General features: G+C 47.8%; 1 protein-coding gene across 1 annotated transcript in view; it reads left to right on the top strand.

The window, feature by feature from the left end:
• The window catches only part of CABLES1 (Cdk5 and Abl enzyme substrate 1), a 107851-nt gene that overhangs the window by 29136 nt on the left and 57292 nt on the right, over window positions 1–21423 (top strand). The window contains exons 2-3 of the mRNA XM_030842562.2: window positions 11776–11847; window positions 17685–17777. Coding sequence (XP_030698422.1) covers window positions 11776–11847; window positions 17685–17777 — 165 coding nt within the window. The remainder of the gene's footprint in view (window positions 1–11775; window positions 11848–17684; window positions 17778–21423) is intronic.

Here is a 21423-nt window from a genome sequence, read left to right as displayed (position 1 = left end):
GTAAATAATGCTGCTGTGAACATTCATGTACGACTTTTTGTGTGAGTATAACCTTCATGTCTCTTGGATTATGTCTAGGAATGGAATTGCCAGTCATATGGGGTAATTCTGTTTAACATTTTGAGGTATAATTTATATGTGTGTATGTTACACACTTATATACATATATAAAGTGTTCTTAAAACTGTGGAAAAGTACAAACTCAGTAGTGTTCATAGCTATCATGCTGGTGATTGTCAATACATTAATTTTGCATTAATTAACATGTTGCCACAGTAAGTCGATTCTGTGCAGCTAAGCTTCACCTGCCACATCTATTTAATTGAAGTGGGTCCTGAGACATTTAAAAACGGTTACCGTAGGCACCTACCTATCTGTATCAATTGGGATTATCTCCATACTGTACAACCAAGACCAAAAGAAATAAGCTAGATGCTGAGATTGACCTCAGACTAGAAATGTCACCATAACTTCAGATTTGCTTGTACAGCAAAATAGCTTCACTGTTCTAATAGTGATTGAGTTATACATTTGAATATAAAAAAGTTACTTATTAAATTTATAATTATTCTAATCTGTTTCATATATGGAGACTTGATACAAGATTTAGTTTTAAAAAAAAAACATTCTGCTGCGCAGAAGAAGTTTGACCACAGGTGATCTGGTGATCTCAGAGATCCCTCCCAGCTTTCATTTGGACCTCATTCCTGATATGGTTTGGGCCTCTGCTGGTTTGGTGAGGGGTCTCAGAATAGTCCCTCAGAGCAGTGTTAATCTGACTCCCTGGAGTTAAGATCCATCCTTGCCCTTTGTGTGCCGGCTGTAGCTACAGACAGTTGTTCATGCTGTACTTAAGGATTTATTGAGCACCTACTATGACCAGGTAATGTGCCAGTCACTGAGGGGGTTTCAGAGAAGGGAAGACGTAGTTATCTCTTCAAGGTATTTGCAGTCAGGTTGGAGATACAGGGTGTAATAAGAATAAAATCAATCATTCTACAAGTATCTAGGTATCAAAATTTCCACGTAATACAGTAAAGGTACGAAATGAGGTAGGAATTCAGAAAATGTCAGAGGTAGCTTCGCAGAGCAGGTGGCACCGCACTGTGCCTTAGGAAGATGGTGGCATTTGGATGAAGAGCAGGTGAAGCAGATTCTGAGTTTTCTTTTGAACTAAGATTTGGTCACCCCTGGGGCATTCCTTACCCTATAAGCCCCTTGTGAGGCCAGCGATTCAGCTGTGCCCAACCCCCGTCAGCTTTCAATAAAGGGAATAAACCTCGGCTCGAGGAGAAGCAAGGCGTTTTAAAAAGGCTTCCAGAGAGGAGTGAGATCGTTTGGGCCCCTCATTAGGAAAAGGGAGGCCGATGCTTGAAGCTGGAAAGACAAGGGACGATTAGTCTTCGTTTCCATAAGCTGCGACAGAGCGTGGGCCATGGTTAATCGGAAAAAGCAGAAAATAAAGATGGATGAAACCCCATCCGCCCCGAATTTGCTATAAACAATTGCATGCTGTTTCCGAGCTGTCAGAATCCATTTCTACTGACGGCCCTTCGGAACAGGGAAAGGTCAAGCTGGAAACCAAGGGAGAAACTCAGGGGAGCGATTATGCTGCGAGGCAGCCTCTGAAAGTTTCAGTGAAATGCCAGCGGAGAAGTAACCAGCCCCACCTGACTCTGCCGTTCTGATGAAATTAGCTCCCGTTGACATCTCAGCCCTTCAAGACCGGGGAGCTGGGGAGAGGAGGTCACCTCCCGGGGCGGGGCTTGGCTTCTTCTCGTCCATCTCTAGCCTTTGTGCTGCAGACCCCGTAGCACTGACTATGGACACAGAGGGCACCCATTCTGTCGTCTAACAACTTAAAAGGTCTTCAGCATGTAAAGGCATTCTTGCAAAGCAACAGTTAAGTCCTCCTAATGACTGGGAAAGAAAGGTGAGGTCACCGATGATGCTTGGGCTATTGTCAGGGTGGACTGTTTAAGAGAAGGCCCTGCCCTGAGTACAGAGAAGAGGGTCCAGGATGACCCACCCTTCCTGAAGAGGCTGGAGATGAGTGGAGGCCGAGGGTCCATCTGACACGACTCAGGTGCTTGTGAGTCTTTGGAAAGCTCAGAACCCGTTGCAATCAGCCTCCGTCAAAGGAAGCATCTCCAGCCAACTGTGCCTGCACCTTGCTTCCCCACATGTGCCCTGCAGGTGTTCCTGCACCTCCGTTGTTCCCATTCAGAAGGGAACACTGTGTAAATGCACACGCAAGTGCACACACGCTTATGGGTGCACGTGTTTGTTCCATCTCACTGTGGTGCCAGGCCCCAGCCCGCCCATCTGCGTGTTCATTTGGCCTTTGGGGTCTCGCCAGCTCCTCCTGGAACTAACCTCAGCCGTCTGATAGGGGCCTGTCTGGCTCCTGGCTCCTACTGGGCTCCTTCCCGGACTTTGCTTCAGGGAATTCCTCTATGTCTTGCAAAGCCTGGTGTTGCATCCTGTTCAGCTCCCATGAAGTATGTATGTCCCTCCTCAGGTCCCTCCTGAGTCCACCCTGAACCTCCCGGGCTAGTCCGGCTGCTTCCTCTCCAGGAGGTCCTCTCCCAGTTAAATCTTGACTCTCCTTCAAGCTCACTTGTGCCCTCCCCTGCCCCCCCACACTCCACACCTGGTCTGTCCTGGCCTTAAACTCCGGGTCCAGGTGCTGGGTTCCCAGCCGCCCTCCCTCACCTGGCTCAGGGCACTCTTTTCACAGAAACACCTGGATGTGATTCCTTTGATTCTGGGGCCCACCCAGAACATGCGTGAGTTGGCCCCAAACTCCTTGGATTGGTTCTGTTCGATCCACAGGGCTCTTTGGTCTCCAGGATGAAGGCGATTCTTTTTGAGTGGTTTTTTGAAGGCGCCTTTAATGAGTGGTTTTCCATTGCTCATGTCTCCTTTCCACCCTCACCCTGCCCTGGTCTGGGCCCCACGTGTCACCCCCATGGCTATCCAGCATGTTCTATTGCAAAGGTAATGTCGTTTGATCTCATCGGCCACACAAACCCAAAACCTTTCTGGGTCCTGATTTTCTTTTTCAACCAATACACCTGCTCTTCGTTTCTCTTCTTCTGCACATTTGGCCCAACTTGCTCCCTCCAGCTGCAGGGCCAGGCCCTTCCCTCCGGGATGAGGCTGAGGGGGAATTAGAATGTGGCAGTGTCAACTCGTGGCTCTGTCATGGCCCCTCTATTTCCTGGGATGCCCCAGGAGACTGGGAGGTGCCTTCGGGATGGCCATGTGTGCTGTGTCTGCCCTGTCTTCTGATCTCCCCATCTAGTCCCTTCGTCAGAGGAGTTTGAACTTGTTCCCAGAGGGAATCATTGTGGATCTTCAAATTAGGGGATGACATGATGGAAAGGGTGTTTTGTAAGATCAGCAGGGCACAGTGGGCAGGGTGGAGTGGGGCATCTGAGGAGTGCAAACCTGGCCAGTCATTAAATCCTGCCAACAAGTCCGTCTCTGCACAGCCCTAAATGCTAAGATGACCTCACACCTTGGTTTTCCAGGATTTGGTGAGTCTGATGAGAACCTCAAAACAAACGTAGACTCAGGCAAGCTGAGTGTCTCTGTATTCTTTGTAAACGTTTGGAGTTGCTTTCTTTCTCTTTAAAATTTATTTGTTTATTTATTTTTGGCTGCATTGGGTCTTTGTTGGTGCGCATGCGCTTTCTCTAGTTGTGGCGAGCGGGAGCTACTCTTTGTTGTGGTGCGCGGGCTTCTCATTGCGGTGGCTTCTCTCGTTGCGGACCACAGGCTCTAGCTGCGCGAGCATCAGTAGTTGTGGCACACGGGCCCAGTAGCTGTAGCTTGCGGGCTCTAGCTGCGCAGGTTCAGTAGTTGTGGCTCATCGGCTTAGCTGCTGCGTGGCATGTGGGATCTTCCCGGACCAGGGGTCGAACCCGTGTCCCCTGCGTTGGCAGGCGGATTCTTAACCACTGTGCCACCAGGGAAGTTCTTGACACACATGCGGAAACAAGAGCTCAGTATGTTTACAAATAACTGAAATGTATCTTGCTAGTAGCCCCACAGTATTATAGGTAGTTTGTTTTCTTCCTCCCTTGTGTTAATCTCTTTCACAACTAGAATTATGTTACTTGTTCAGTGTCTGTCTTCCTGACCATAAATTTAAACTCCATGAGGGAGGGATAGTGTCTACGTTTTGCACTGCTGTATTTCAGCATCCAGCTTGCTGCTTGGTACTTGATATATCATTAATAAATAAATGTTTGCAAAAATAGGAAATAAATGGCTGGATATTTTTTAATGTAGAAACAGGTCTTATTTGAACAAGCTGATTGGCAATTCTCGGCGATTCTGTGTCTGATTATCAGCTAGAGACTCTAAAATATAGCCAGATTCAAAATCAGTTTCCTAGCATTTTGTCTGTTTCTTGATCCACACAGCCCTTCTTTTCTTAAAGATGATCTATTTTCCTTCCTTTACAAGGAAAATTCCATGACCGCTGGGGGGGTGTGAACTGTGTCCATCCGTATTCTGCGTATGGATCTGGCTTTAGACATATATGCTGCCACAGGGAGAGGGGTTTTTTCCTGCACAAGCACATCAGCCATGTGCTCTTTGCTCAGTGGCATTGCAGGACCTGACTGGTCCAGGCATGGTGCTCTGCAGTCCCCCCAACCTGGTGGCCTGGCCCAGCCAGTGCGCCACTGCTATGTCAGATTCCACAGCTCTCCTCTGGGATTTCTTCCACAGTCTATCAACCAGCCGTTGCCAGGTGAGCAAGGTAGGGCCTCACTCAGTTTCAGCACCTTTGCTGCTGGATGAAGCTTTAGATCGTGGAAAGCAGAACCGAGCATGCACCTGACAAACACACCTTCAGGCTGAAGCCAAGGCTGTTTTTGCTTTCAGCCTGTAGCTTCCGTTGAAAGGGGACAGCTGACTTTTCCTTCTCGTCTGTGAACACATATGTATTGGTGCAAAACAGTTTGCTTCTTCAAGGAGCACAATCTGATTTGACTTCTGCTACGGGAGCATCTGGAATCCTGGCTTTAAAATTTGCCAAATCATGACCAGAGTTATCACAACTTAGTTGCTGAATCTGGAGATCGAGCTCCTGGGGCTGTGACCTCAACAATTTGAAGCTGCATTAAAGAAATGAAGGAAAGAACAGTGGGGATGTTAGCATTTGACTTTGAAGCCTGGTATTTGAAAACGAGAATTTTCACAAATACTCAGAAGCTTTTGATACTCAGAAGCTGTATCAGTGAAAGTACGATTCTTAGATACATAGTGGTTCTTCTCTTTAGGGCTTCTTGAGGTAGTGAGCTTCCCCTCGTACGTGAGATATACGAACCAGGGGATGGGATCTTATGACATTTTGCAAAGGGATTTCCTAACTGCTCAAAAGGCCAGCTCTGCTTTCTAGGTTAGTGACGCTCACACCTTTTCTTGCCGGGCCCTGATTGGGACCTTGGAAGCTTTGTGACTCTGAGTCAGAAAAGGAGGCTGAGGGATGAAGACTCCCGTGGTCTCTAGGTTGAAGTGGGACTGCTTGCTGTCCAGCCCTGATTCCTTGCCTGCAGTACCTCTTTTACCTGAGGTAGTGAGATAGTTCTCCAGCCCCCAGAAAGGTCTCGGGCCACCATTCCCACATCTGCACCTCAGCGTGGGAAAGGCTGCTGGACCTGCGGGCATCAGACCAAGCCTCGGCGGTGCGCTTGGAGCCCTGATCCTACCGGTGGTCCTCGATCCCCTTCTTCCCTAGCTGGTGTTGCAAGCAAGCAAGCACAGCCCCTCTGTGCTCACTGCTCCTCACTTGCTGGTCCAGAGCCAGAGAACAGGGTACCCAGCCCCGGGGGCTGCTTCCCAGCCCGGGAAGGACCCCGGATTCTCTCTTAGCAGCTGTCCCTCTGAGATCCCATCCTTATATCTTGCTCAGACACTGCACATGTCACCAACAGTGGAGCCAGATTCCAGCTTCACCCCATGGCGGGTTGCGCTTCCTTGTTGCCTTTGGTTTTAAAAAAGCAAATTCTTCTTGTCTTTTTCATAGTTTCAATCACAGACACACACACACACACACACACACACACACACACACACATTTATAAGTTGATGTGGAAATAGGAACAAGTCTAAAAGGTCATACACTAAACTCTTAGAAGGTGCTCTTTGGGCCCTGGGGTTTGCAGGTCATTTCCTCAGTTTCTACTTTATACGTTTCCTAATTTGAATTTTTTTTTAAACAGTGGAACATAGTACTCTTATAGTCACAAAAGCAGGGGGAAAAAATCCATTTGGAAAGATGAATGTTTAATAAACTCAAACAGAAGAAATCCATTTTAAACGGATCATGCCTTCTGCCTATGAACTGCTGAGCTGTGCTGGGGGCCCTGGCCCTTCTGCCCACCCAATCACCCCAGCCCTGCAGGATGAGGGTCTTCTGCCTCCCTCTTCTTCCCGCTGTAGTGAGACAATGGGAAGCTTTCTGAGGATGATTTCTGGGCTCCTGGTGATCAGGTTGGGACCTTGTGTATTGAATAGAGAAGAGCCAGTAGTAATTGTGTATAGAAAAGCATTGAGTGGAAGGTCTGGTGCTCTCTGGGAAAATCCCAAACAGCCACCGGCAGATGGTGGACTTCATTAGTTTATTCAACCGGCCCTGATCGAGTCCCTGCTGTTTACTGAGCATCTTCCATCCCTGGGGCTATGCAGGTGAGGAGAGCCTGAGCAGCTCACTGGCTGGAGTGGTCAGTTTTGTCTGGGGGAGGGAGGTGACGTGGTCAGTGGGAGCAGGACCCAAGTAACACAGCAAATAAATTACAAGTCTGCGGGCTTCCCTGGTGGCGCAGTGGCTGGGAGTCCACCTGCCGATGCAGGGGACACGGGTTCGTGTCCCGGTCCGGGAAGATTCCACATGCCGCGGAGCAGCTGGGCCCGTGAGCCATGGCCACTGAGCCTGTGCATCCGGAGCCTGTGCTCCGCGATGGGAGAGGCCACAACAGTGAGAGGCCTGCGTACCGCAAAAAAAAAAAAAAAAAAAAAAAAATTACAAGTCTGTGGGTGTCTCGTGGCTATAAGTTATTTTTATGATTGGAGGTTTTGTTTGTTTGGGTTTTTTTTGGTCATAATAACTGTTGGAACAGATCTGAAGTAATTATGACCTCAGCTGGCCCATCCTCTGTGTAACTGAGGGATCCGTGAGGCCCTCATTCCCTCACGTCTGTGAAGAGGTAACCCTGCCCTACAGCGGCCTGCCAGCCAGGAAGGGGACTCCATCCATGGGGGGAACCACACAGCTAAATTGCCTTTTTGTGAGGGTAGGAATGGTTGGCCCAGATGGTCAGGGTCCCTTCTTGCTCCCAAAGCTTGTGTTTTTCCCCCAGAGATTATTAATGTTCCCTGGGTGGAGAGCATTGATCCAACTCGACCTACTTGTTTGACACCAGTGCTGAGGCTGGGGGTCACCTTCTTTATCCCAGCTTGGTCCTAAATCACCACCCTAAACCCTGGGCCCAGCTGGAGCTAGGATGACCCTGCCCCAGCCTCACTGGTCAGCAGGGACATGAGTGAGCCCAGAGTCCACTCTGGTGAGGCTCTGCTGCCGTAATTCCCACTGTGACCAGCCCTGGGTCCCAGGACCGCTCGGTGGTGACTTACACCACAATCAACCATCAGCCCTAATGATAAGTGGATTAATTTGGTCCAAGTAGGTATATCCAGATAGGCAACCTTGTCATGGATTAGAATTTCCTTGCCTAGGCAGAGTCCGACATTCAAAGGGTAGTATTCTAAAATGAGTCTGGGGGCTTTAGGGAGGCTGACTTACATATGAGTGTTGAATGTGAACCACATCGGCCTCAGAAGTGTTGGTGGCCAGTATGGAAGGGCCCAAATTACAATTGTCAGACAAGATGGGGAACCCTGAATTCTGAGGACTCAATCTTGCATTTAGTGATTTCGACGTATAACACTTGGGCTCTTACTGAATGTCTTCTTGGTTAATAAGGGGGCATGCTGTTTTGGCCCAAGGCTAAGTATTCCTCATCAGTCATTAAAATATTCAAAGACCTCTGCTTGTCAACTGTGCCCAATGGTAAGGAGTCTGCACAGTAATGGACTTGGTTTATGAGGCAGATAACGGGGTGAAAAGTGCCTGGTGAAGGTGGGCCACCCGCCCTTAGCCTTCCCTTCCACTGTGGGCTTTCTGAAGATAGAAGATAAGGGGAAAGGTTACTACACAGCTTGGAAGGATTTAGCGGGGTGGCAGGGGCAGAGATGAGCTACCATCACAGGGCAGGCCCTCGTGGCAGGAAGGGCAGGCATCGCATCTTCGTTTTTCTGGTACCATATGACAGTTTCTTTACAATGATCCGTGGTAGTTCTTTCCAAGCTGTATACGTGCATCTCAAAGAATATATTGCTTAGTTCTGTTCATGAAGAAGGGAAGCACACATCTGCTGAATTTAAAGGAACAGGTGGGCATTTGGGTTTTGAATTTTTTTCCCTCTGAGGAATCCAGACCTTAAGTGCCTCTGTGTGTGTGAGAGGGAGAGAATCTATACCTGTTCAACTCATGAAGAGAATATCAAATGTACTGGCTTTTCGAAAACAAATCCTTATAAATATGTAGAAAGATGTATTCTAATTTGATTATTTTCCAAATGGCATCTGTCTTTTCCAGCATAGGAATTGCCGGATGTGGGTTTTAGATGGGGGAATTGTCAGATTGTGTGCTTTTATGAATTGACCTAGTTTTCTAGGGTGAACCCCCTGGTTTGAATGTTGGACGGGAGGCCCAGGGCGCCTGGCAGGGCCTCATGTGTCCTCCGTGTGTTCCTTTGGACACATTTTCAGCTGGAGGGCTGGCCATGCTCTTCTTGGGGTGGGAAAGGGAGACAGCCTCAAATGCCAGAGGAGCTTGAGGGGTTGTTAATGGAATTCCCTGCTGGTGGTCCCATGGATTCCCCCTTGAATATGAGCTCCTTGAGGACAAGAGTTAAGCCGGGATCAGCTCTGTGGTCCCAGCAGGCCAGGCTTGGTCGGGTGGGTGGGCAGAAAAGGATGCACCCGCCTGGCCTTTGCTGCGGCCTTGGTTGTATCTTCACTGCCCAAGGGGCCAACCACAGAGCTTCCCAGGGGACCTCTGATACGATAACTGAAGGAAGGGAGAGCTTGAAGCTGCACAGTTGCTGCAGTCACCTCGGCTGCAGATTGAGCCAAATGTTAAATGTCTGTTTACCTGTCACCTGAAAATGCAGAGGTGACAGGTGCCTCTGCGTTCGCCTGCAGAGGAAGACTCAAAGTTTGACAGGATTTGTTGGAATTTTCAGGATCTGAAACCCATACATTTATTTCTGCCTGTGACTATGTTATGTCTAATGACAATTTAGGGGTGCATTGCTTAAATTAATTAATTACTTAAATTAATATTTCACTTTTGATTTAAAAACTCAGAAGAGGGACTTCCCTGACAGTCCAGTGGTTATGACTCCGCGCTTCCACTGCAGGGGGTGAGGGTTTGATCCCTGGTCGGGGAGCTAAGATCCCACATGCTGCGCGGTGCAGCCAAAAAAAGAAAAAAAATGAAAAACGAAACTCAGAACATTATCCGCAGATAAACAGAGTAAATATCATTTTAATCACAGCTGCAGAGGAGACATTGATATTAAGTAAGAAGAGTGCAGGGAGGCCTGGGGCTCTAATTTTATAGGTGGCCAGTGCCTCAGCGAAGGTGACACCAAGTTAGTTCTGCTTCGAAGGGGGTGTAGGGGTGGAAGGAGCACGTGTCACAGGTTGGCTCGGGCACAAGGCATTTGGGAGTGACCTCGCCACTGGCAGGGGTTGGAGGAGCGGCCAGAGCTGGGACAGCCAGGCTGACCCCAGTCATTTGAGCGGGGAGGGCATCAGGTCAGGCTGCAGCCCCAGTGGAGGAAACTGGAGTAACAATCAAAATCCCAGGAGCTCCTGGTCATTAACTGTCCCATGCCAAGGACTTCATGTCTCTTTGTTTCTTACTTGCTCTCATTTTCCCGTGTCATAGGTGAGGAAACTGGGGCTCCAGGATTAAGGAGTCTTCTAAGGTCCCAGAGCCTCCAGACTCCAGGACGGAAATCGGAGTCTGTCTGACCCAGCACACGTGTAGCATCATACCGTCCCTTGGATGGGGAGCATGGGACACCTATCCCTGAGAGCTACACTGGGTGGCAGTGTGACTAACTGGGGGTTTGTCCCCGTCCCAGCCTGGGACTCCGTCCCAGGCAGACCTGGCACCTAGAGGGGCTGTGCCTCACGATGGCCTGGACACCTCCTTCAAAGCCACAGCCGCCAGGTGTTGTCACAGGGGTCCTGGCGTGCTGAGTCCCTGGACTTAGGGGGCTGCACAGGCGAGTCCTACTTACTCATGAATTGGCCACCTCTCAAATCCCCACCTATAAAATCAGTTCCCCACCCCCTCAGGTAAGACCAGTGTCTCCCTGGTCTGACTGACTGCTGGAACTCTAACAATACCATATTACAGAAGTGGAAGTTTAGCATAAGTTAATTACAGAGTAAACTGCAGATCTTGCAGAAGTTCAGTGTGTCATGAAGACAGTGAAGGTGATGTTGGAGAGCTCCTGGGTCTCACATGTGGACAAACGAGGCTCACTGGAGAGAGAAGCAGGGAGGTGTGTGCTGAGTGTTTTAGAAAGGATCTGACTGTCAAAACATGAAGACAGGCTCTGAGAAAATTGATGAAGCCCTCGAATGGTTTGCAAAAATGACCCTTCTGATTGTCTTATTAAAAATAAAACACGAAGCAAAAAGGTATCAGTGTGGTTGGTCAGAAAAAGTACACACAGAACAAAGCAAAAAACATGCGTTTCATTTTTTTATTCTTTAGAACAAATTAGAACATGGTTATAATTGCATGTTCTTAACCTAAATGTTATCAAATGAACACAAAATAGACATAGTCTTGTAATTTTAATCTCATTTTTTTCCCAAGGTAAAGACCCAATCAGATATTTTTCTGTCCACACCACCCTTCTGCCAAATCATTTACTATGAAGTGATGGCCCTTGTTCACATGGATTTGCTATAAAATTACCAACCACCATCCCGCCTGGTCTCAATTAACTAGGACCCATTCTTATTTCAGTCTGACAAAAGAAACTAGATTGAGGGGGTTTGGGCAGGTGGTTTGCAGTTCTTTAGCAGATGGAAAGAGTTTGTGTTTTGCCTCATCACGCCCTGATATATATTCTCCCTGGTCGCAGAGAAATTCTCCCAGGGGAATAAGGTCTGCCTTGTTTCTAGTTGCTTTCGAAATTATGGCCCAGAGACCATAAGTTTTTCCTTGCCTCCTAATGATTTTGAGATTTTATTTAGTACGGTTTTAATGTTTAATATTTATCAGCTAAAGCTGGTTCAGACCACTGAGATCTGAATACTTAACAGTACTATCTAATGCTTTAGAAAAAGTGCACACAGTACCAAAGTTATACACTATCAGAGGCACCTTGTCTTTTGTTGGTTTTAGGCAGCATAAAAAGTATCCATCACTTCCCTAATCACCAGAGCAGCCCTACAGCCAGGGAGAAAAAGCTCAGGATTCAGCAAGGCAAGATGGGCTTGGCATTCAGGGTACAGGCTGGGAATATGGCAGCCTCTTAAAACACCTTTTGCCTGATTTTTTTCTTAGTGGACTTTATTTTTTTAGAACAGTTTTAGCTTTATAGAAATGCCTGATCCATTTCACAATGCAGTTTTAACTCCTAGATTTTTTTTCCCCTCTCTCTGCAGACGTCGCCTCCTCTCCCAGAGATCGTCCTTGGAGACCCTGGAAGATATTGAGGAGAACGCTCCTCTACGGAGGTAAGTTTTTGGGTTGCATTTATGTGTGTGTGAATGGCCTGCAATACAAGGTGGGGGCCAAAGTTTGAATTTTTTTTTTAGTTTTTGATCTACAGAATTAAATTCTAAAAATGACCATCAGATCCCCACACTCTGTTTGGAAACCCCAGCCCTTTGGAACATTAGAACTAGAACACTGTGAAATCCCAATTATGCATCAGAACAGCCCAGTTTGCATGTGAATTCAGGTGCGGTTACCTGTTCCTCTTGAAAATTGCTGCTTAATGAAGAAGAGCGCGTCTCTTGCCCCGGCTTTCTCAGGCACGGGGACACAGTAATCACAGTCCCTGACTTCATTAGCAGGTGCCACGATGGTCCTCCAAAGCCAGGTGCTGGGAAACTCAGGTGGGTCCGCTGTGAGTGCTCCCTTGGGGCTGAAAGCATTCCATTTCTCCCTCTGGATTAGAAAAGTGCTTCCGAAGCATCTTTTTCTCGGTGACAGCAGTTGCTGAGCTGTGCCGGGCCTCTGACTGGCAGCTCTGCTTCCTCTAATCTGCGCCTCGGTCCACCTGGCCCCCCTGGAGTTCAGGAGACACACGCTGCGTCCCCTGCAGCCCTCACCGCAGCCCCAGCTGAGCTGGCTGTGCAGGAGGAGCTGAGGCAAGACGGGACCTTGTGGGACGCTGTGGCTTTACAGGAATGCATGGCAGGGGCAGAGCCGAGGGAGGGTGTGTGCTCTCATGCCCTCGCACCAGCTCCCGCGGGAACCCCCATCTGCACCCTTCATGCATGCTTTGGCTGCTGGCCAGGGATTGGCAGTCCCCGGCTCCTCCCTTTGAGCCTGGGAGGATGCTGAGGTGGAGGGAGGCGTCTCCCCCTGGAGCGGGCTCCTTCCCTGCCTGGAGTTTCACCCCCAGGTCACGGGTCTTGTCCACAGACCACCTGGATAAAGGGTGGAGCATAGACAGGCCAGGCCTGGGATCTGATTGGAAGCATCAGTGACTGTGAATCTCATCACCGACATCATTCCAAAGAGAAAGTCAGGGCCAGACAGTCCGATTTCCACTTTGGAAGTCTTTTTGAAAACACACATAGCCTCTGGGACCATCTTAGGCTGATGGTGTGTGGCTGTGTGATCCACGTGGCCTGGGCACAAGTGTTCTTCTGTCCGTCTCTATTAAGTGGCCCAAAGTAATCAGCGAGCGTCAGGGAGAAACGTTCTCAGGTGGCACCGAGTGGCTTTGGCATTTGAGTACAGTTGATGCCAATCAATGAACAGAACTGCAAAGGCCCTGGAGTTTGGAGAGGATGCGAGGGGCCGTGGTCGTTCGAGCAATGTGGTAGCTGTGACCAAGGAAACCAGGTTAAAAAAAGGTCACAGGCTCTAAAATGTCACCTCGGGGATTCCAGGTGGTAAAGGGGGGCCAGAGAAGGAACTGGGTGCTGTGTTCCTGGTCATGGGCCCCATCACCCCTGTACCCTCCTTTCAGAGTCTGCCCAGGCTGGTCCTCTACCCCTCAGTCCTGTGATAGCACAAATGGGCAGAGTAAAAATGGCTTCTCTGCCTTAACTGTAACTTCATCCAACCCTTACTTACAGAATGCTATACTTAATTTTCAACAGATCTTGTGTAAATACAAAGTTTAAAAAGTAAGTCTGAAACCAAGGGAGTTGGCAGTTTAAGAAGTCCTTATTTTCCCTAATGGACTTTTTTTTAATTGAAAAATTTCTGATATTTACTGCAGAAGCAAACTTACAGACATACAAAACAAATTTATGGTTACCAAAGGGAAAGGGGGCGGAGGAAGGATAAATTAGGAGTTTGGGATTAGCAGATACAAACTAACTACTATTATAAAATAAACAACAAGTTCCTATTGTATAGCACAAGGAACTGTATTCAATATTCTGTAATAAACCATAATGGAAAAGGATATATATATATATATATTTATGTAACTGAATCACTTTACTGTACACCAGAAATTAACACAAAGCTGTAAATCAATTATACTTCAATAAAGAATTCTGATACTTACTTAGAAACTTACTTGTTCCTAAGTAATAAAAATAGCAGAAGGGGCATTAGTTTGGGAGTCAGGGGACTTGAATTCTTGGCCTGATTCTTCTACCAACTGGTTATGTGGCTTTGGAAATTCATTTACCTACTCTGGGGCCTCGGTTTTCCCACCTGTAAAATGGGAGGGGCAGATCAGCTGATCTCTGTCCTTTCCAGCTCCCCGATTCTGTGAAATGAATGTACCAGTAATGGTGCTGAAGTGTTTTGGGAACTGCGGGGGCGGAAGGCTATTAGCCCAACTTGCTTTTAAACTCAGCACCTAGAACAAAAGCCTCCAAGGCATCTATTAAAAACCTTTTGCATAATTAAGTGTATCCCATAATCAGTGCTAATAAGAAAGAGCCAATCTTTCATTAAATTAGTTTTCAGTTTAATTCTATCCTAATTTAATTTTACATCACTTAAAATGTATGGTTTTAAATGGGTATTTTTACACGTCAGTGCAGATGGCTTTGAAATTAATTCCTTCTTTGCTTAACCTGCCATAACCTGAGTGCTTAGTCTTCCAGTTTCCTTGGCAATTGTTGTTAATGCCACAATTCTCTGAAAGCGTTTCTTAGGTGGGGGGTGGTGGAGGCTGAAGGCTTAAAAAAACACAAGACAACAAACAACTTGCTGATCGAAGGGCAGTATCAGTAGCATATGCAGTTAGAATTGGATGCTGGTATCGAAAGAAAGCACCTCTGTTATCTGTTTAAAAGTCTTGCCTTTCTCTTGCACATCACAGGTTAGTTTCCTGTATCCACCTTGAACTCCAAGGACTGAGCATTTGCAATGAGAGGCTTTAGACTGGGGTTTTCCACTTTGCCTGGTGGTTACCTGGTATCCCAGAAATAAGGACCCCTAGGATGCCTCTGTTAGATGTCCAGAAAGACCTCAGTTCAGCTGCAGCAAATGCGGCAGCCGTCACCACCTGCCCCAGTTCCCAGCCTGTCTCAGTTGATGTGTGCGGGCTGCCGTGCCATTAAGTAATTTCTGGTGCCGAAAGGCACCTGTGCCCCTTTTGCCAACTTCCGGTTTCAGCAGAAGGCTGGGAGATTTTGTGCCCAAACCTGAGCGTAACAGCACGTCTTTCTGCAGGTGTGGAGGCAGGGAGCAGCTTAGGGTCTTAGGAAGGTATCCTCACAGTCTAGCTCTTAGCCCACTGCCCTCAGACTGGGGGACCCAGGAAGCTCTGCATTTTGGGGGGAAGCTGGGTAAGGATGTGAGGATGCTCCTGAGCAACGGTCCAGCAACCAATGATAGCACACATTTATGCCTTCAAGGATTCTCCTGTCTCCCGTGACTACATAGTTCTAGAACCTTCTGCGTGTGTGAGAGAGACAACTGGGGACCTTGGGTGGCCTGCAGACTCTAACAGTCATTCTGGAGGTAGAACAGAGGCAGTCTGAGGTGCTGGGTCTGCTTCCAGAGAGCTGCCCCAGGAAGGCTGAGTGAGGCTGAATCTTCTTGGACCCCAAGAAGGCTGAATCTGGGTTCGGAGGCTTGGAGTAGGGAGGGGGATTAGTGGGTGATTTTCCCTATTCAAACCCTTCCTGAGGTCCACAGGAAGCATCTACAAAATGCCCTCAGGCAGGGTTCTGCATGTCTTTTTTTTTTTTTATATACTATTTATTTTTGGCTGTGTTGGGTCTTCGTTGCTGAGCACGGGCTTTCTCTAGCTGCAGCGAGCGGGGGCTACTCTTCGTTGTGGTGCGCGGGCTTCTCATTGCGGTGGCTTCTCTTGTTGTGGAGCACGGGCCCTAGGCGCGTGGGCTTCAGTAGTTGTGGCACGCAGGCTCAGTAGTTGTGGTGCACGGGCTTAGTTGCTCCACGGCGTGTGGGGTCTTCCCGGACCAGAGCTCAAACCCGTGTCCCCTGCGTTGGCAGGCAGATTCCTAACCGCTGCGCCGCCAGGGAAGTCCCTCTGCACGTCTTTAAAAGAATCTATTTAAAACCAAGAATTCAGGACCCTTAATAAGGGCTGTGGTTTTCAGAATACAGGAGGCAAACAGTAACAAAATATGCACCCTTTGTAGTTAAAGGTTTTAATAATAATCACACACTTGAAATGTGTATATTAATGTGTGTACATATGTATGAATGTGAATATTTGTATTTGAACGTGTCACTTGACACTGTATGAAGCTCTTGTAGAAATCATCACGTTTAATCCTCACAACATTTCCAGGGAGGGATCTGAAATATTACTAGTGATAGGTCACTAGGGCTGGTAGTGAGTTTGTGGTGGATGCTGGGAGGGCCACTCAGGCTGTGGCCATGTGCTGTGAACCCTGCTCCGGTGGAATGGACATGACTGACAGGGAGGCTTCCTTCCTCTAGATCCAAGGCCCAGGGAGCCCCGTTTCCCTGATGAAAGCCACCAGATACCTGCTACCATGTCTTTGCTTTGATCTGCACTCATTCACTTTACTATATTTTTTTTTCAAGTTAAATTACATTTTGAGGTGCTGTTTCTTAAGAGAAAAAAAATAATTTTCAGCACTGTCTGGGAAAGGGCTTGTAGGAAGGCTGGCCCTTACTTGAGGGCAGGTAAGGGGGTTTGGGAGCTGTGCACCTAGCCTAGCCCAGGGCTATCCCCCAATTTCCCTTGAAGGGGGGGAGCCCTTGGAGGAGAGTAAAGGTTCAAGCTGCTAGGCAGGTCTGTGATGCTGCCCATTCCCTAATCCTTTGCCACCAATGGGCCCCCACACCCCACCTGCCCTCAACTGTACCTCCTCGTTGGGTCATCTTGTTATTCTCTTACCTGAAGCCTCAAAGTTCAGAAGTGAATGAACTCGGGTGATGGCCTGGACCTTAGTGTGGTTTGGGGAAGCCGGGCACTGCTTCTCTGGAACTCACTCTCTGAAGCATAAGGTCTCAGGCACCCACGTCTGATGCCGGGAGCCAGCCATCGGGGTCCATGGTCGGAAAGGTAAACAAAAATATTTGGTAGCAAAAACCCAACTAGAAAAGTCATTGCTCCCTTTCTCAATACAACACCAAACTTCAGATTCTCAGTTGCTGGGATTTTTGCTTTTTTCCTAGTTGTTATTGCAGTTGTATATCTTAGAATTTGCCAGGTACCTTTGAAAAAATATACAGAAATAAGATCTTTTCAGCCTGTGGTCTGTTCTGTTATTCCTGTAGTGCAAACACATGTTGTATATTCTAGGAAAAATTAATTGGAATCCAAGTCAATTTGTTCAACAAATATTTATTTAAAATTTATCTTTAAAAAAAAAAACCAACAGCCACTAGCTGGGTCTCAGTCTCTGATTCTCATTCAAAGTAAAGCTGCGACTTCCAGGCAGAGACAAGTTAAATGTTGAGGCAATAGTCCAGGTAATTCAGGCCAGAGTCCTGCTACAGAAGAAAAACTATTCGGGGTTGTTTTTAAACTGAATTTTCCAGTGTTTTTTTCCCCCTCTGGATTCTTTAAATTTACAGTTTTCTGTTCCCATTACCTGTGTTGATACAGGAGGATTCTTTTTAAGATGACAGGAACAAATAATGTCGTTGGAATTCGTGTAGGTTATGTTATTGTAACTGATGACAATAGTTTTCATTAGCTGGCTCTTCAGAGACCCATATAAATTATTATCAGTATTATCGAGGAAGTTGTCTGTCGTTGGGTTTTTTTTTTTTAAAGCTTCCTTGCTTCCAGCCATATAGTCCTCATTATCCTTGGGGTTACTCAAACCATTTGAGTCTGGTCTTTCCTTCCTGTCTTTGTGTGGAGATGTCTCAGCTGTCCACGGGCAACTGACTGTGTTTTCGAAATGGCTTTATTTTTCAGATGTCGTACTCTCTCAGGTTCGCCCAGACCAAAGAACTTTAAGAAGATTCATTTTATCAAGAATATGCGGCAACACGATACCAGGAATGGCAGGTATCATACTAACAAAAGCTGCCCCCATCCTGCTGTAGGAGGGGGTGGGTCCAGTGGGGAAGGGAAGAGGGGACCCTTTGAATGGCCAGACCTCACAGAGTGAAGCCCGCTGTTGAGATGAACAGCATCTCATGTAACCTTCCCTAACAGACTACTATTTCCACCCCACTCCTGCCAGAATCATCCATAGAAGTTTATAGAAGATACTGCTCTCTAATGGCAACCAAAGTCTTAGTTTTTTAGACTAACTAAAACTGAATTTTTTTTTTTTTTTTTTTTTTTTTTTTTTTTTGGCGGTACGCGGGCCTCTCACTGTTGTGGCCTCTCCCGTTGCGGAGCACAGGCTCCAGACGCGCAGGCTCAGCGGCCATGGCTCACGGGCCCAGCCGCTCCGCGGCATGTGGGATCCTCCCAGACCGGGGCACAAACCCGTGTCCCCTGCATCGGCAGGCGGACTCTCAACCACTGTGCCACCAGGGAAGCCCTAAAACTGAATTTTTAATAGTACTGAAATATATTTTTATTAGGAAATTTTGAACAGAAAAACAGTTGAGTTTTTTGGGTGTTTTTTTTTGTTGTTTCTTTTTCCGCTTTTTTGGGTTTTGTTTTCTTTTTTCACCAGGGCTCTGTGCTCTGGTCAGTCAATATCCTGCCAGATCTGCGCCTGAAGTCGGGTTTGGCTCTCTGTTGATTTTCATTAAGAGGGGAGAATCACGACTTTGCCAGCAGATTCTCCCTGGGCGCCAAGTCAGATTCCTGGGCCTGCTGACGTACGTCTAGAGCATGTGTTTCTCCAGCAAAGAGTTGCTCTTTTGGAAAGGGCTGTTAAATGAAAATGATGGTTAAATGTATATGACCTTGGTGTTAAAACCTTCCTGGTGACAAGTGGATGTGAATCCTTGTTGCCGGCATTGCTTATAATTGAATGGCGAAGCCCATTCATGGCAGCCTCACAGCAATGCTGGGAACAGGGCTGCAAGCCCTCTTGGGGTCCCCTGATGCTCTGTGCTCCTGGGGGTGGCTCTTCTCCACCAACCTGTGACCTGGATCATAGTTAGAGACGCATCCCAGAGCAGAGTTCCTGTCCCAAGACCATTTCGTTTGATCTCCTCCTGATGTACAGAAGCTCATATGGGCCCCACTTATAATCTCTAATCTATACCAGATGAAAACTGCTAAAAAGTTAGACTCATGGCATGATTAAGGCCCAGCATTACTATAATTTGGTGTAAAATACACTGTACAACCTGAATAACTAACAATTTCAGTATTTAAAGACTTGTTTTCTTCAAGTTTTTAAACCTCACTTGAATAGAGAACATAGCTATTCAACGTTTTAGAATGGCCAAATTGAACTCTCCCATCAAATAATTTTATGTCCTCAGTATGTATTCCTATTTTAAGTACAGAGCTTTCAGTTAAAATGAACCCAACTGTCATCTGTGAACTAGAATACCCTGAGTCTCTTTCTCTCACCCTGACTCTCACTGTCACAATTATTGTGCCTTATTCATTTCACCACCGTGTTTTTCTTTTCTTTTGTGGCTCTTACTGAATCCAGACCTTACTTATGCCCTTTTTAGTATAATTATTCATCATTTATGTATGTTGGTGTTTTTGTCCATAATCTCTTGAACCATAAAATAAACATAGAAAGCCTCGACTTCCTAAATAAAATCAATGGCAAAACCAAAAAGGGGCCAAATTAATGGTATTCCCCACTTCTCAATGCTGTTGAGGACACAAAGTCAGATAATCAATCACCTGGCATGGTTTGTAGTGAGAGGATGCAGTTGATAAAAGATTTGGACCAATGGGATCACCAGTGTATAGTATATTCCGAAGCCACCTTCCCCGGCACACCCTTGACCCTGGAACAACGTCAACAGTCCAGAAAGCATGCGGTTGCTGGCAGTTCTGCTGGGGAATTTTCAGAGGGAACCAGGAGGGACTGTTAGCTTATCTGGAGATCTAAGAAATGGGCTTTAGGGAAGAAAAGCAAGCTCTCAGCACGGGCTATATATAATATAGGCAGTGGTGACAGCCGGTTGTACCTGTGTAGGTGAGAACTGCTTTTTCCGTGCCAGAGAAGATGAAAGGCCTAGAGATGCTCTCCTTCTTCCCTCTGGTTGATTTATTAGCAGGGATGGACTGTTCTCAGACAGATGAAAGAAAAACTCAGGAGGGCACCAGGAAGAAACTATGATTTCTGAGGTGACAGAGGAAATTGTGGTCAGGAGCTGATGAATGGGGGGGAGGGGACCCACCGCAGCCGGGCAGCAGGCGTGAGGTCGTCCTGCTGGAGGTGGCCTGGGACGGGGATGAGCTCAGAGCTGCGGTGGTGGGTAGCAGGGGGCCTGGACATGCTCTCGGGAGGGAGGGACCGGGGCAATGCCTGGGGGTCTCCGATGCTCCCACCTCGGGCATGCGGGGTACACACACAACACCACACCAAAGGGGGCCTTCCTGCAGCCCACATGGGAGCCACTTGACTCGGGTTTGCCTGCCGTGTTGGGAGGAAAGAGGCTTTACTGAGAAGCCTGGAGATGTTCACTAAAGCACTTCAAAGGTCTGGACTGAGAACAGAGTGGCCTGAGCACTGGTGCGTCCGCCTCTTCCTGTGCCAGGGAAGACAGACTGAAAGGGGGCCTGCTTAGCCCCCCAGGCCCGTGGGAGGCATCCTCCCAGCTGGGCAGGCTTGCCCCTACTCCAGCCCTGACTTCTGCCCGCTCACAGCTCTGCCCAGCTCCGGAGTCTCCTTGTGACCTCCGGGCAGCACAGACCAGCCTCCTGGACAGCAGGCCGAACCCAGGGCCCGCTCCCTGTTCTGGACCCGAAGACCTTGGTGCTGAGGTTCCCCCGCCTCCAAGCCTGCTGACCATGGGGCACTGGCGTCAAGGGGAACTTGGGCTCCGGTCTCAGCAAGGACTAGAGCGCGGCGTGGGAAATGAGTAGAGCATCTGTTATAAGGTTCTAGCCTGACCTGACTGAGAGTTTTAAGCAAATTTTTGAGATAGAAAGGGAAAAAAAATATTAAAACTGAGAAGCAAATACAATAAAAGACAATACTTGTGTCACTGAAGAAACAAAAAGTCCAAGTTAACCTCATGATCCGTAATATCAAGGTAGCTACTTAGAAATAAACCTTGGGGCCCCAGCCGGTCCGTGCTCACCCACTTCATTCTGTGACATTAGACCAAGTCCAACGGCACGAGAAGCAGAGGTGAGCCTCTTCCTTAGAAGGTGTGGCTCCGATGGAGGATGGAGCCCACTTTAAGTGAGAACCGTCTTCCTCTGTCTGGAATCGGTGCATTCTATGAGGCTGGCACTGGGGACCAGCCAGAAGGCTTTGCGTCGGATCAAGAGCAGAGAACCATGCTGAGAGCGTGTGGGACTCTGGCTGCAGACCCTCAGGCGGGAGGAGCGAAGAAGGACAGAGCCTGGACACAGACTACAAATTCCATGGTGGGAGCTTTAGCTCCGCTGTTAGAACCAGATGACATGATGGGTTCCTCCCTGGCTGGCAGGTGTTTCATCTCCCAGCAGGTGGGGCAGGTGGTGAGGGAGCTGTCACCCTCTAGGTCTACTTCTGCCTAAATCGAAGACGGGCTGGTGATGGGGAGGCCTTGTTGGACTTGATAGTCAT

Source organism: Globicephala melas, chromosome 13 (genome assembly GCF_963455315.2).
Source record: "Globicephala melas chromosome 13, mGloMel1.2, whole genome shotgun sequence".
NCBI lineage: Eukaryota > Metazoa > Chordata > Mammalia > Artiodactyla > Delphinidae > Globicephala > Globicephala melas.
The sequence above is the reverse complement of the archived record's forward strand: the minus strand, read 5'-3'. Positions and strand labels throughout refer to the sequence as shown.